This window comes from Ciconia boyciana, chromosome 2, assembly GCF_034638445.1.
Source record: "Ciconia boyciana chromosome 2, ASM3463844v1, whole genome shotgun sequence".
In the NCBI taxonomy this organism is placed as follows: Eukaryota; Metazoa; Chordata; class Aves; order Ciconiiformes; family Ciconiidae; genus Ciconia; species Ciconia boyciana.
In genome coordinates, this window is record NC_132935.1 from 132,766,268 (window position 1) to 132,781,913 (window position 15,646).

Consider the following 15,646-nt stretch of genomic DNA (forward strand, 5'->3'; position numbering starts at 1 on the left):
CTCAAAACTGCAGAATGCTGGTACTGAGGAGGAGCAAGGTAAGTTTCGTTTGGGCTTCTTTGATGCAGCAGTGAGTAAGGAGACAGACCATTCCCACAGGATCATTTCAACCTCCCTTCTCTATCCTTCAAGTACCCATCTTCTAGCCAGAAGAGATGCAGTTGAAAAAGGTGTGTCTCAAACTATACAGCAGGCAGTCCATTACCATGGATTAGTATTCAGCTTTGGCAGGACAGCTGTGCAACATGACCCTGAACCAACCTATTTTCTTAAGGCCTCCAGCAAGTCAGAAATGAAAAGAAAGCCAGAGCTACAAAATTACCATAGAAAAGGTCGAAGCAGAAACAAACAGAACTGGCAACACTAAGACTGTAATCAACACTTAATCCAAATGGAAAGGCTGTCTCGTACCCTGACACTCACAGTACCAAAAGGTTTCAGAAGTTTTTAAAAAAAAAAACAAAAAAACAACAAAACCCATCCCATGCTAGGTTCCACATGTAAAAATCATATTACTTACAGCTGGGGAAGAGATTTCAAAGAGACTGCAATTTTTTTAATCAAGCATACAGAGACTTCTGGTTTCAGAAAACCAAGAAGGTTAGCAATTTGGAGATTTAAGAAGCACGTTTTAGGTTGCATGGACTCTGGAGCAGGAAAACTGGGCAAAAATTTATTCTAATATACATGACACAGCACGAAACAAACCATCAGGTTAGTCTTCTAACCTCTATTCAGTGTTTAACATTGATTAAAATTAAAGTTAGCCTTTTATTAACAGTGAAAGACTGCAATCAGTATTTGGAAAGCATCCCACAAAATTGCTAAACTGTTTATTTTCATTGACAAAAAACAAGGTAATATTCTTCTGTGATTTCTGTAGTGAAAATATTTATCACACTAACCAAAAATTCTACATAAAAAATATTTTAACAAAGGTTTTGCTATCATTGGTTATATACACATTACAGAAATTAAAAAATTATTATCATTTAATGAAAAAAGCATGAAGCACCTTACATGCTATTCCATATAAAAAACTAATTGGTTTAAGGATGGAAAACCAAGTCTAATATCAGAGATGGATCTGCCAAGGTGGTATCTTCTATCCACTGTGGACTGTATTATTGTACCCGAGGGCTCCCCAATTCCCCTGGTGCTGCTTCTTGCCCATTACATACTGCATTTTTACATTCTTCATCTGACAACATGCAGCTTCAACAATTCCTCTACCAAATACTAGTCTGCCAACAGCACTGTCCAAGAGCAACACCCAGAGGCTAAATATATTGCTACAGCAACTCTGCACATTTTGACCTGTTTCTTTCTGAGAAGAAAGGAAAACCTTCATAGAGATAAGCAACAATTTCCTGTAAAAATAAAGAGCTGACAGAACTCTTTCAATGGTAACATTAACAGCAAAGTGTTGCAGGCAAACAAACCTGGTCATGAAAATCACACCTTTATAGCTATTGAGAACACCATTTAAGAACAGATGATATATATATACACACACTTACCTAGAGCAAATAAGCAACAGTTTTTGCAAATGCATGTGTATAGTATTTTGACTGGCAGCAGCACTGCAAAGGAGAACTAGAAGGATGCCTGCTCTCTAGAAAGCCAACTGCATTTTTCAAATGCAGAAAAACAGAAAAGAGGCAGGCTGCTCTCCATTTCCTTTACCAGTTGTCAAAGCAGTACTTTTTTTTTTTTTCCCTTAAATCTTGAAGGCAGTAGCTGTAGGAACAACTTGGCTATGCAATAACAAAAAACCTCCAGCAAAAAGGTAATACCCGAGAGCATCTTTAAGAGGAACATGTTATCTGGAATCATAGCAAGAAGAGGGATAGAAAACCAGATACAAAAACAAGTCACTAAAATCTCATCTTAAAGATCTCTGGCACCTAACAAGGCTACTCTCTGTAAATTTAAAGCCTACATAACAGACAAAGAAAAAGGCTGACAAACTAAGAACACAATCAGTAACACCACGCTTATACCCCTGAACACTTATTTAAAATAAAATGTACTTAAAAGAAAACGCAGTGAAAACTGTGTAACCACAAAACATGAATGCACCTACCAAACCTTTTATATTTTGACATTTCAGATCAGGACAATGATTTCAAAACCAAACAAAACCAGAAGTCTCAGTCAAACACCTGATGGTAAAGTTCCTCATCTATTGAGTAGGGTTTGCTCCGTTCTCCTCAGTTAGTTACATTTTTTTTAATCTGTCTTCTCAAAATCATGCTCTTCACATGGCTCATGTTCTTCACCTGGTTGTGGCAAAACTGGAATCATATCAGCTACGAGGAAGCAATCATCCCTCAGCACCTGCTCAGCTGTCAGTCTGTTACAGCAGAACAAATTCAGGAGAAGAGATTTAACTTTAGCATCCTACAAAAAGAGGAAGAAGGATTTAATCAGTAAGCAAAACAAACTCGATTACAAATAACAACCAAGTATTTCATGAACCCATCTTGTAAGTGCTTAGGGCCCAAAGCCCTCACAAAAGGTTGTACCATAGCATTGCCAATAGTCAGCAACACTTGACAGTCACAGTGTTCATTAACAACAAAATAAAAGCAAGCATTCAGCATCAGGTCTGTCAACCTGGTGCCAGCAGATTTAACAGAAGAGCATGAGTTATTATATTTTAAAATACCAATTCACTGAACTACTATAAATTAGAGAAATACTGAAGTCAGTCTTTCTACTGAGAAGGAACAGAACAGGTGCTATGCACGTTCTACAACTTCATCTTTTAACTTTTGTCATATTGCTTTGGCTCTCTACAAGAGCACAGGAAAAAAAAGAAAACCAGAGTAATGGTCTCTAAATCAACAGCAGCTATTTTGCTATTAACCCATCACTTACACTTAGGCTCTTTAGATTTATCAGAAGGGATTATGTGCCTAAATTCTTAGCACATTAACAGTGCTAGACTCCATACACAAAACATAAAAATACAGCTGCTACACATATGCATAAACATCAGCTATTGAGGGAGGAAGAGCATACACTGGATTTAGACAAGGGGACTGCAAGAAAGACAATCTCAAATGCTGATCTAGAGATCTGATTACCAAAACTCTACTCTGGGAACAGAATCTTTCCATAAGAAGGCTTGCTTGTTCACTGTCTCCAAGCCAACAACACCTCTGACCAGGGTCAATAAAACAGCAAAGCACAAGATACCTGTACACCTCTCATGTATCCCCCATTTCACTCAGACAGAAGAATCACTGTGATGCAAAAATAATGTACACAAGTAGGCAAAAACTTGAAGACAGAAACAAGCAGACAATTTCCAACTCTTCCACTAATTATCAGAGTGACTCTGGAGAATTAGTCACTCCCCAAATAATCTGAAATCTAGGTGAAAAGATGAGATCTGAAAACTGTTGATCTTACAGGCATAAAGAAATGTTTTATAAACATGTAACGATCAAAATGCTCAAAGCAAAATCTCTAGTTAAGAAGATCCAAACATGTGCAATGAAATACAGGTGTGAACCATGACTACACACTTCCTCTGCAAAATTCAAAGTGAAGAAAGACCGAGCATTTAAAGAGCTTGAAAAGCTTTGTACTTGTATATTTGCATTTCATGATACTATCAAATGTCTGTCAACAACAAATATCCCCTTCGCACCGCCATCTCGCATTAAGGAATCTGAAAATTGATTCCACAAGGAATATTGCTGTAAGACAACATTTCACCACATTTACTCCATTTCATTGTGTTTGCTCTTACTTACTTTTTTTTTTTTAAAATACGCAAAACTGGATGCTGAAACACAGCAAACACTGAAGCTTGGCATGGCTAAATGAGTGGCTACGAGATCTTATGTCTAACCTTTGCTTTTCCTCAACAGCTAGTTAACATTACTATCCCTGTTTTAAAGCTTAACGTTATTTTCCTGTGGAAATTCTACATTTGCTGAAAACAACAACAATTTTACTAGTTGCAAGTGTGCAATTCCTCCGGGTGCAAGACTGAGATGGAAGGGAAATTACGAGCCTGTCAAGAGCCTGCAGATGGGCCTGGAGATTAATTCTGAATAAGCTGATTATAGATAAAGCACTTAAAAGCAAAATAGATTTTCCCCAAGAACTGGGACAAGGATTAACAGCCAGAGGTCTAAAAGATTCCCCAAGAAACAGCTGAAAGATATTTATTAGTATTACATTTCTTCATAAAACCCTCATGTGTGTTCCTGTGCACTGCAGGCAGCACAGACTGCTTTCCAGTGGACTTTGGTGGTTGGTGCATGTGCATGCACGTGCATCCAGGATGAATCCTTAAAAACTGCCAACAATGATATATTGATTAGGATTGTATCACTTGACAAGGTCAAAATCAAATACTGCTTCTTTTCATCAGGGAAAAAAGTTAAAGAAACTTGCTCTTATTAAAAGCTGTAAAATGAATTAATCCCTGATAAGAACAATAATGGCTAAATTCATTAACTGTCCTCGAGATACAGGCAGCCATTTGCACTTCAGAAGTACCTGCTACCAAAGAACACAAGTAGTACAATACCCTGAAACTGGCCATTTAAACTTTGATTTGCATACTTCAGACCTTATTTGTAAAACATTATCACAGCAGAAATTTTATGGAAAACAGAAGTGAACCAACTCCTGTTTTTAATGTCCCAAGAAATTTTTTCTACTTCCTTGAACAATTAAGTTTCCCTTATGCATAAGATAAAGTCAGGTTTTTCAGTATCTAAGGATTATTATGCATAATCCTGAATGACGCACTGGGCAGACGGTTCTGTACAAGTTTTGTGGAATACATTTTAAAACCCCTAGTTAGCCCTAATGGTGAATCACAAAATACTGAATCTTCTTTCCTATAGTACTGTGCATTTCATGAGATTCATTTAATTTTTAATATGAAACCAAGCAACTATAATGAGAGACAAGAAACACTATTTACAGGATCATCTCCCTGCTCAAATGCTGCATGTTTTATTCTTTTATTTTCCATGGTAGTGTCACACTAGAAATAATTTTGCAGAGGGATTTGGTAGACATTCCTGTGCTTTATCAGTAATGCTTTCACCGCTGGAGAACACTGTTGAAATGCAGTTATTAAAAGACATACTGTAGAGGAGAAGAGTCATCTAATAAAACAAGTATTTATAGTACTGTTATGCAGTGATACACAAGCTATGCTGCCTGGACACTGGAACCACTACGGCTGTGTTAGTCTGGTACTGTATCATGACAGTTTCTTAACCTAAACACAGTAAACAGGATACACTAAGCTCAGTTTGAACACAACTCTAGTAAATCTAGACCAATTTTAACCCCATGCTTTCCTAGGTATCTCCCCAAAGCAGGCAAACCATCAATGCACAACTATAACCAATAAAGAGGGATTTACTATTAGGGTTTCTTTTGCCCTTGACAAAACAACACAAATTTATCTGACCAACAGCAACTCCACTGCTTTGTTTTCTACTTTTCCATTTAAAGTATTTTTCTACTTTTCTGGAAAATATGGAGATTAACCTCTCTTTCCTCTATTCCTTAGGAAATTATATCCATAACCTAAGTCTTCACTTAAAAGCTAAACAGTCACCTGTTTGCAGGTTTTTTAATAATAGTCTAAGGCTTGGTTTAAGGAGTTTCATGGCCTTCTCAAATCTAGATAAAGCAGTAATCTCTCACTTAAAGTAAGATCAACAGAATAAGCATGATATGATGTCCTGGTTTCAGCTGAGATAGAGTTAGTTTTCTTTATAGTGGCTGGTATGGGGCTATGTTTTGGATTTGTGCTGGAAACAGTGTTGATAATACAGAGATGTTTTAGTTGTTGCTGCACTAGTCAAGGACTTTGCAGCTTCCCATGCTCTGCCAGGTGCACAAGAAGCTGGGAGGGGACACAGCCAGGACAGTTGATCCAAACTGACCAAAGGGCTATTCCATACCACATGACGTCATGCTCAGTATATAAAGCTGGGGAAGAAGAAGGAAGGGGGGACATTTGGAGTGATGGCATTTGTCTTCCCAAGTAACCACTACGCGTGACGGAGCCCTGCTTTCCTGGAGATGGCTGAACACCTGCCTGCCCATGGGAAGTAGTGAAGGAATTCCTTGCTTTGCTTTGCTTGCGTGCGCGGCTTTTGCTTTCCCTATTAAACTGTCTTTATCTCAACCCATGAGTTTTCTCACTTTTACTCTTCCGATTCTCTCCCCCATCCCACCAGGGGGGAGTGAGCAAGCAGCTGCGTGGTGCTTAGTTGCCAGCTGGGGCTAAACCACAACATATGAGAAGTAGTCCATCCAGATTAAAGAACACAAGGGTAATCCACTCAAGGGAGATGGGAGGGACACAGGACAAGAACAAAGCAGTCAGTAACGAGACAGGCAGAAGTACAGCAAAAAGTATGAAGCAGAAACTAGTCTGGGAGGGCTAATGATCTGAAAAAGGTCCATAAACCTCCCAGTGAATTTCTTTAAACTATATATGGTGACATGTCTTTTGTTATTCCAACTTTTATAAGGAGGAAAAGGAATTGCTTGTAGCAAAGGTAGAAGAGGTTGAAAGCGGGCAAGAAAAATGGTCTTAACTCTTGGCCAGAAGGCTGAAAGCTTATGGGAAAGAGAGTTACACAAGAAAATAAACCCAAGGAAAGACAGGTGCTTGGGTAACTAAGGCACACAGAGAGAAGGCAAAAAAATTATCTGCTTATGATTAAAATCCAACAGATAGATAAATGAGCGAAGGATTGACTTCAAAGTTGGAGGCCTAAGTTGGGAAACATGAAGGCACACAGGTCTACTTCTTATTCTCAAAGAGTCGCTGAGACACTGTGCAAGGATAAGTTTCAAAAAAGGGACTGAAAATAGAGTTCAAGGTGACAATGGTTGCTGGCATACAATAGACAGAATAACAGTTGCGAGTAGAACGAATGAAAGCAGTAACACAAATTCGTAACATGCAGGGTCCATTTATATCTCTGCATTTGTTTCAGAGGCATAGGAAAGTTTGTTTCACACAAAAAACTCCCGGAAATAATAAAGGGCACAATACACTTTTACAACTGCATGTAAGTGATTAAAATGGAAGTTGGCTGTTTTATTAACGTCAAGCATTGTGCAATCATTATGTAGGAAGACAGATGAACAAAGTCAACTTCCCTGACTTCAGAAAAGACAGGTTCCTAATTCAAATACCTCCTTTGAGGCTGAATCTCAATGACTTACTCCCCAAGTCTGTAACTTGGTGTCATTCAATTAAGAGCTGTCTGTGAAGAAGTTGCTCCTCCTGAGGTCAGAGTTAAATACTAAGAAAACTCTGGCATTTTCTACCTTCTCAAACATAATTTTACTGGGCATGCTATTTAGAATTATCCAAATAGTCAATTAAGAACATTTTCTCAACCCAGCACTTACAATCAAATGTTTGACTTTGAAAAAAAACTTATCGATTAACCACCTCTAAACAAGAGCAGTCTAATCTTCCTCATCTGACAATTAACATACCATGACAACCACATCCACCTCAGGTGCTCCATCTTCTTTTATGCCAAACTCCTGGTTTTGAATGCAAAGCTGTAAATGAAAAGATACATAATGTATAACACTGGCGGGTTTTTTCCCTTTAGTTTAACAAAACCAAACATCAGTCAAGAGATTCCAGGTTTCAAGTGAAAATGGATTGTTACGGGAAAACAGCAGGGAAAGACCTTTTTCCTAATTTCACAGTAGGGTAAAACATGCAGGGGGCTCAAGTTTCCCTTACACAGAAATAAGGGCAAAAAAATTTAGTATCAGAAGAAACTTTTAGAGGTCAAAAGAAACAGATTTTTAAAAATATGACTCAAAGTCCATGCCCAAGTTGTACGTTTAATTATATAACCCTCTTTAAGAAATGCTGAGAGGTAAGTGCACTCCGACAGACAAATCTGAACCCTGTAACAAAATAGAATTTCCCCAGTCCTTACTATTGCCTAGAACCATGCCCAAGTACAGCATTTTTCAAAACCCTGCCTGCAGGTTAAGCTGAAAATGCCTCTATTCTGAACAATTACATAGACAGCAAAAGGAAGCATGTATTTAGTCAGTGCTGGGTGCTTGTGACACAGATCAGCAGAGAACTCAGAAAACCACTGTCTCAATTTCAGAAGTGGCACTGCTGTTTAATGAGGGAGAACACAATTTCAGATGCCCAACATGAAACTGGCAACTGTTGAACATAATACTAACACTTGAGCTAAAATCTTCCATCAAATGATCAATACAACACCAAGTCCAAGCTCGAGATTAGTTACACGTAGATTAATCTGAAATTCAGCTGGCGAACTTGGATGAGGTTTCATAAGAATGCTGATCTTGCTTCATCCCAGATATTCTCTTCAAGAAGAGCCAGCCATTAGTAAAACTGCCTTTGTTTTGGGGTTGTTTCTTTTTTTGTTGTTTTTATTTTTTTTTTTTTTTTACTCACTTCTACATGTAAAAACCATTTTTCTAGAACAGATGAAGATCTGAATAGTGGTACTGAAAGTGTTAAGTAAACCGTACCATGTTAATAAATTATTAATATCTACAATATTAAGCTACACTTCACTTTAGTTCATCTAAAGTAGAAATTTTGAGTAGAAAAGTCACTTAATTTTAAGCAACTGCTTCCTAAATTGGGAATAAAAATAATGAAGTGTGACTTTTATATGAACCAGCTCCATCTTCTCAGCACAGGTAATGGACAGTGGCTACCTATCAACTTGCAGTTTATGTCTCTATTAGGAAGTGTTTTTAAGATGCTACAGCACGGAAGGGATTACTGAAGCCATCACTACATAGGTGATGGAACTGCCAGTGTTTCCCAGGAAGACCCCCATGTACCTGGTGCTCCAACTGGCACTCAGTGAACCAGTTCTAATATACGAAGCGCTCACACAAAATCACTGCCTGGGAACATCAGCACTTGCTGAGTAGCTTGTGGCTTTTCAGGTCTGGGAGATTTGAAGTTTTCCCATTCAGAACACATGGCACTGACACCCTGAGTTGGGGAGGCAGCAATACAGTGCCAGAAGAAAGGAGATGGAGGAGATGCTGTACAACATACCACCTAACACAGAAAAGTAGATTGCTTTCTCCTCCCTGGCATAACACACACTAAGAAACAAAACACCTATCTAAGCGCTGTTGCCAGCAACAAAACATATGACAGTCCCATCCTTGCCTTCATTTTCCCTCTCTTTTGATTTGGGTAATTCCTCAGGGGCAAGGTCACAAAAAAAATGAAGAAAAAAAGGCTCACAAGGAATGAATGGGAAGTGCAGTAAGAACTGACAATCCACAGCATGAGGAACAAAAGCATAATTTTTGTTCATATTACTATACAAATTACATTGTATATTTTACAGAAAAAAAAATTACTGTCTTCTGCCCGTAATTGTAACTCCCATTCCTTCCACACTTACTGCTCAGTTGAAAATATGAACACTGATTTCACCAAAATAGTTCAAAGCAGAAGCTGGAGATAACATTTATTGCTCTTTATAAGACTGCTACAGTTCCATAATATTAGTAGAAACTCTCCCACAAGCCATAACATACCCAGAACAGGAGGCAGCCATAAGCATACATGTCAGAGGCTGGAGAAGCTGGCTGTCCCATTTTCAGTTCAGGAGCAACTAAGCTCAGGGTACTGACAACCATAGTGTTTGCAGCAGCACGTTGTTCCTATGGGGAAAAAAATTGTACCCTTAATTTCAAGCAAGATCGACAGACCATTGAAGTAGATCTATCTCCCTCTCCCTTTTAATGTGTCAGACAACTTTACCATAGAGTTCTGTGCTGACCCAGACTGAAATGTAAAATCCTCCTTTACTGATCAAAAAAAAGTGGTGCGTAAAGGAAAAAGATAACGTCACACATCTCTCAGCTGTACCTAACAGAAGACTAGGGATGGCAGATTTTACTCCATACTAGCACTATTAAAGCTCATAAGGTGGTAAAGAATACAAATTGCAAAACTTCTCAAATTAGGAAAAAAAAAAAATCACAAATATTAAAAGACATTTGGCACTATTTTGGAGAACTTTAGTTCTAAAGTTCAGTTCTGCCAGCTTTCCTGTTTTTTCTTCTCTGCCTTTCTGCTCTTTACCTGAAACTAGCTGCTTCCTCCCTCCTGGTTTCCAGCATATTTTAAGACTGTCTACTGTCAAAATAAAAGCTAGACCCTGAGTTTCTATCCCCCTCCATGACAGCAGCCAGCACCAGCTATAGCCAGACTGGAGAAGAATAGTCTCCAGATTGCCAAGAGTACTCGATAACACATCAGTTACCAGCTTCACTCATGCATTTGTGATCATGCAGAAAGTACAAGCACTGAGCAGTACTGACAGCCCTATAGAGAAGGCACAAACTGGATTCAGGCTGTGAACCATGGGTGGAACCTTCCTGCTCTATCACACATGAGCTGCTCATTTCAACACAGCCCATACTTGCAGGGATGAGTAAAGAGAGGGATAGGCTTCCTCAGCTCTTGCAATTTTCACAATGACACCATCTGTACTGAGTATGACCTTTCAGGAAATTCAGCTGTCAGTCAACAATTTTTAAAGCATCTCTCTTTAGTATGTTGAAAATTGAAATTTATTTCAAGGGAAGCACACCTTGCTATCCAAACATTTGACACTGAGATTAACAGATAATGCATTTCCAAACCAGAAATAAGGGTTCCCAAGGAAACTTACTTTTATTTATATTATGTTTATTATATTAATATGACATATTATTACAATATATATTACTATTTTAAAAATTAAATAAGCATGAAGCAGACCTCTAGCACAAAAAGGTTTTAGCTCAAACAACTTGAGTTTAGAAAGTCAAAAGGCGATTACAGAAGATACCATTACTGGAGACTGTGCTATGTAAACACAATGAATAGTAAGAAAATAGCTTGTGTTCTTAAAGAATATTGGATTTTCCTCAAGAACAACTATGAAACTGAGGACTAAATCAGAAGTACCTATAAATACAGGTATATGAAGGCAACATGTAAAATCCTGTTAATTTACCAAATACCACAACAGATTAAAACACATACTCGAGCCCCATCACCTATCAAACAGAAAGGCAAAGACTTCATATGAGCTTGACTAGCCCTTCTTCAAACATGAGTTCTTACTCTCACCGCTGATGATGCTGATTACCATTAATTATACAAGACAGACAGCCAACAAACAACTACTGCAACTTCTCTAGCTTTTTGGTTCCACTGTTTTGCTTAACCAGAACTGACACTCGGTAATTCTTTTTTTCCCCCTCCAAGATTAGATTGTGTTTACAAAAATGTCAACAAGACTCAAACTGCCCAACCCTATTCTGAATATGAAAGGAGTCTCACTGCTAAGCACAATGTTTACAAATAAATCTTTTAAATTGCAAACACAGTTGTCTGTTTTGACAAATAATTCTGTCTAGAAGTCACTAAAGGATTTTTTTTTTTACCTCTGATTTCGTGAAATCAAAGTCTCCAACAATTCCTTGTTTTCGATTCACAGCAAAAACATTATTTCCATGCAGAGATCCGTGTACTATATTAGCTCCGTGTAATGTTTGTAGACCTTGGGCCACTCCTTTCATCACTTTTAATGCCTCCTAATTATTTAAGTTGGGTGTTTATTCCAAAGATATAGAAAAAACAAAGCACAGTATCAAGTCAGTTTCTATCCAGAACTAAGACCTTTTTTTTTTTTTTTTTTAAGGTTTGTACACATTCAAAGTTCATGCCAATTCCATTTTATGAAGTTGGGATTAGTTCCCACAGTAAGATTATTATGACTTGCACAGCTAGGCAGAAAAAAAAAATATGCAGTCACTGGTTAACAAATCACTAACATGAAAAAATATGGGAGGGGGAAACAACCATGCAACTTGGACCTTTACAAGTAGGTCCAACTCAGCAAACAGAAGCTTCAAGTCATCAAACAGTATTGGCTTCTAGCTACTGCTCCTTTGAGAAGGGATGACTATTCAAACTGCCTATACACTGTGTGGGGAGGAGGGAAAGGAAAAGGAGGGGGATGAATTGAGGGAAGAGAGGAAAAAAAAATTACACACACAGGAATCCTCTAAAACTTCAATACAGAATGCCTGTTGAACATCTAACATGTTCAACTCCAGTACTTCTAAAATGTACTAGTAATACAGCTGAGGCATTCATTTCAACAAAAGAAAAAAACTATCCATGCAAAATCTCTTTTAGAAAGTTATAAACTACTGCCTGACCAGATGCTAAGAATGCCAGTCAAGCTATCCTGTACAACTTTGTACAGTCACTGTCAGCCACCAAAGGAAGTACACTCGTGAAACACCATCAGCACTGTAAGATACAGCAAAACAATAAGAGTTTGGTTCAAAAACATACAAAACAAAACGTTGATAGTCTAAGTTGTTATACTTACTTCTAAAGTTAAAGGTGTATCAGCCTGTAAAGCTCCCAGACTTGCTCGCGGGTAGTACGGGACCATTAAATACACCAAAGGATCAGACTTCAACAAAACCACCAAAAAAAAAAAAGGAAAAATATATTGTTTCAAATATCAGAAATATTAGGAAGTTTAACATGCACTAGATGCGTGATAAATCAATTCATTATGTTTACTAAGTAGACAGTTTAGATAAACTCAGAAAGGAAATATTTTTCTGATTCAATGCTCCAAATTAAAATGTGTTAAAGCTTTAAGGTCCTATTGCAAGTCTTTCAGCTTAAACCAGAAATCAAGATCATCAATTTGAATCTTGCCTTGCAGAAAAGAAGGAACAACAGCTGTAGTAATCCAGATTTCTCCTTCTGCTGATCCCAAGCTCTGTGGTATTTGGCAACTCTTTCTATCACTTTGGCTTCTGAGCTTACATCTACAGAGTATCCCTTAAAAACAAAACAAATACCCAAGCTATTACTCCTAACGCCTGTAACATTATTGCATTAAACTTTTTTTTTAATTAAAGAAATGCATATTGTTAGATGCCATCAAATAACTTCCTCTTCTACTTATACAAAACTCAATTCCAACTGTCAAAGACTGTTACCATATTTTCTTATTAACTCTTAGAAAGCCTGTACCAACAAAACAGGAAGCGTGCCTCTAATTTGAGATTTAAATAGGCCACATCAAAAGCAAGAAGAGTATTTTCAACTATGCCTCTCAGAATACTACATCCCCTGGTTTCCCAATCGCCAGCAGACTGGTAGAGAAGCAGAGCAAGGGAAAAGCAGTAGTTCCTGAAATTTCTCAGTGAAATCATCAGGAAGACAAACCAGCATCTGCAAAAAGAGACAGGAGTAATGAACAGGAAAAAAGGTCCACCAGATACCAGAAAGAACAGACAGCAGAGGGGAAGCACTGTTCACTACAGCAGTCCTCAAAAGTGAAAAAAATCAGTAGCAACATGGAAGCAATCCAGAAGGAAAACAATGCTTCATGTTCTACAGGCCCCGACAAAAAAATCTGACATCAGAAAAGGGCTGTTAAACACACGGATATGAAAAGAACAGCAGAGTTCATTCAGCACGTTAATAAACCAGTGCCAACATTACCTTTAAAAGAACCTTCTGACCTTGAATTTCTGAACATACTAAAGGTCGCTTCGTGCTCAGTTCCTTCATGGGCTCAGCATCCAAAAGGTCTCGCTCCAGACTGCGTGTCAGAAGTCCACCAGAGTTCTGAACCACATGCACATGCAGATATCAAGGGTAAGCACATGGCATTTAACAGCTGGTAAGATTCAGAGGCTTCAACTACCTCTCCTCTTCCTCAATGAACTTAGCAAAGCACAAAACCAGTTGGGACATGTTAAAAAGTTACAGCATTCATTACCAAGAGGCTGGCCATCATGAGGCAGCTAATGAAATGCATTCCTTGAACATCCCCCAGAAGAGGGGGAGAAGGAGGAAGACCACAACAAACAATGCTCAGGGTATATGTCCCCCAAATGGACAGATACTCTGCAAAGCATTGTTGGTGCAGAGCCTTGATAGTGCCTGAAACAATAACTGACAGTGCATTCAGACACAATCTCTGCTTACCATATAGTTTAGAATTCCTGCTTCTGGATAAAGAAGTGGTAACTCAGGGAACCATTTCTGTACCAAATATGTAAGCTTCTCCTAAATGAAGGAAACAAGGGCCACAGCTTCAGGTCACTAGTTTCTCACATATATAAATATACAATGACATTTGCGATGTATACCCAGGACATTTAAATGTACATTGACCATGACTGTACCTCCTTAAACAACATCATTCAAAGTAACACTGCCATTTGCTTTTAAAAAAAAAAAAAACAAACAAAAAACACCACACACATCATGAATACAACAGTTCAGTACAGACAGATTTTTGAAAGCTCTGAGGGTCAGGATAATGTTAATGCCCCAAACAGCTCATGCACTATCACGGAAAACATTTCATCTTTTCTACAAGAGGCTTTAGTAGGCCTAAACAAAGGAAAACAACTTCACTACGGGTAAGTGGAGGAAGACAGAAATCAAGTAGTAACACAGACCCTGGTCTCATCTCATGAGCATCTCTTGCAATTCCAGACCCACACAGCTGTAATGCTGCAAGGTGACTATTACACACAAATGCTATGTCTGCAGAGGTAGGTATATCACCATCACAAATCCTGGTGCCCTTCTACTGGCTCACAAGGCAATGGCTTCCGATTCTTCCCTCCATATAGAGGGCTTAGAGAAAGGGTGATCTCCTTCGCTCCAGGATAAAAGCCTGTTTTAACCTAGTCATAAGGAAACAGTTCCCCTTCTTGCAAGAAATACAGTCTTTCTTCAGCAACTGAGCTTACGCTTCCACCTGCAGCTCTTCTGGGTTGAGAACTACAGCTCACATTTTTTTCTCACCTCCGCCCCTTATGGAGGGGGGAAGGGAGAGAAGGTCTGAAGAAACTATGTTCAAATAGAGATAAAACTGATCAGCCTCCATGCCTTCTCCCATAGGTTTCACCAAAAAGGGGTCATCTTAACATGCAACACTATTAAAAAAATCACATTTTTTATTTTACCCAGAGCACACATTGAAACAACTGAAATGCAGATGTGCCTCATACAGGTTTTAGCTGCTTAAGTAGTTTAATACTTACATATTCTTCTTGTTCCTTGGATATTTCCTGAAGAACCCTATTTCGCAGATCAGCAATTTCCTCTTTTATTCCTGCCATTTCAAACTCACTGTAATCATCAGACTGCATTAGGAATAACAAAGTCAGTGTATAATTGTCATTCTGCTATTATACCAAACAATGGTAACCTACTATATCAGGATTAAAAAACAGCTTCCATATCACAGTTCTGGAGTTGAGCATATTCTCAAATGCATATTTTAGTCTCATTCGTGGAAACCCAAGAGAATCTCTTAAAACCTAATCACTGAGAAAGGTGTTCCCTTTATTTATGTGACAGACCAAATGTTCTAGCCCTTTGCCTATTTGTCTCCTAAGTCAAAGAGCTTTTTTTTTTTTTAATTAGCTGATCGCATATAATCATAACAGCAACATCATTCATCTACCAGCAATGCCAGGTTCCATAATTCATTCACTTTTTTCTCCCATAAGCAGGCATTTTCCTCACGTCACCTCATTATTCAAGAAT

The 15,646-nt window shown here is 38.3% G+C and overlaps 1 protein-coding gene across 1 annotated transcript in view; it reads right to left on the reverse strand.

The window, feature by feature from the left end:
- Positions 1-2,232: 2,232 nt before the first annotated feature.
- STK31 (serine/threonine kinase 31) overlaps positions 2,233-15,646 on the reverse strand; it is a 42,433-nt gene continuing 29,019 nt past the window's right edge. Inside the window, exons 15-23 of the mRNA XM_072851460.1 lie at positions 15,139-15,240; positions 14,069-14,149; positions 13,580-13,705; positions 12,785-12,910; positions 12,444-12,530; positions 11,488-11,637; positions 9,586-9,711; positions 7,510-7,578; positions 2,233-2,403 (exon numbers count right to left, since the gene is read on the reverse strand). Coding sequence (XP_072707561.1) covers positions 2,233-2,403; positions 7,510-7,578; positions 9,586-9,711; positions 11,488-11,637; positions 12,444-12,530; positions 12,785-12,910; positions 13,580-13,705; positions 14,069-14,149; positions 15,139-15,240 — 1,038 coding nt within the window. The remainder of the gene's footprint in view (positions 2,404-7,509; positions 7,579-9,585; positions 9,712-11,487; positions 11,638-12,443; positions 12,531-12,784; positions 12,911-13,579; positions 13,706-14,068; positions 14,150-15,138; positions 15,241-15,646) is intronic.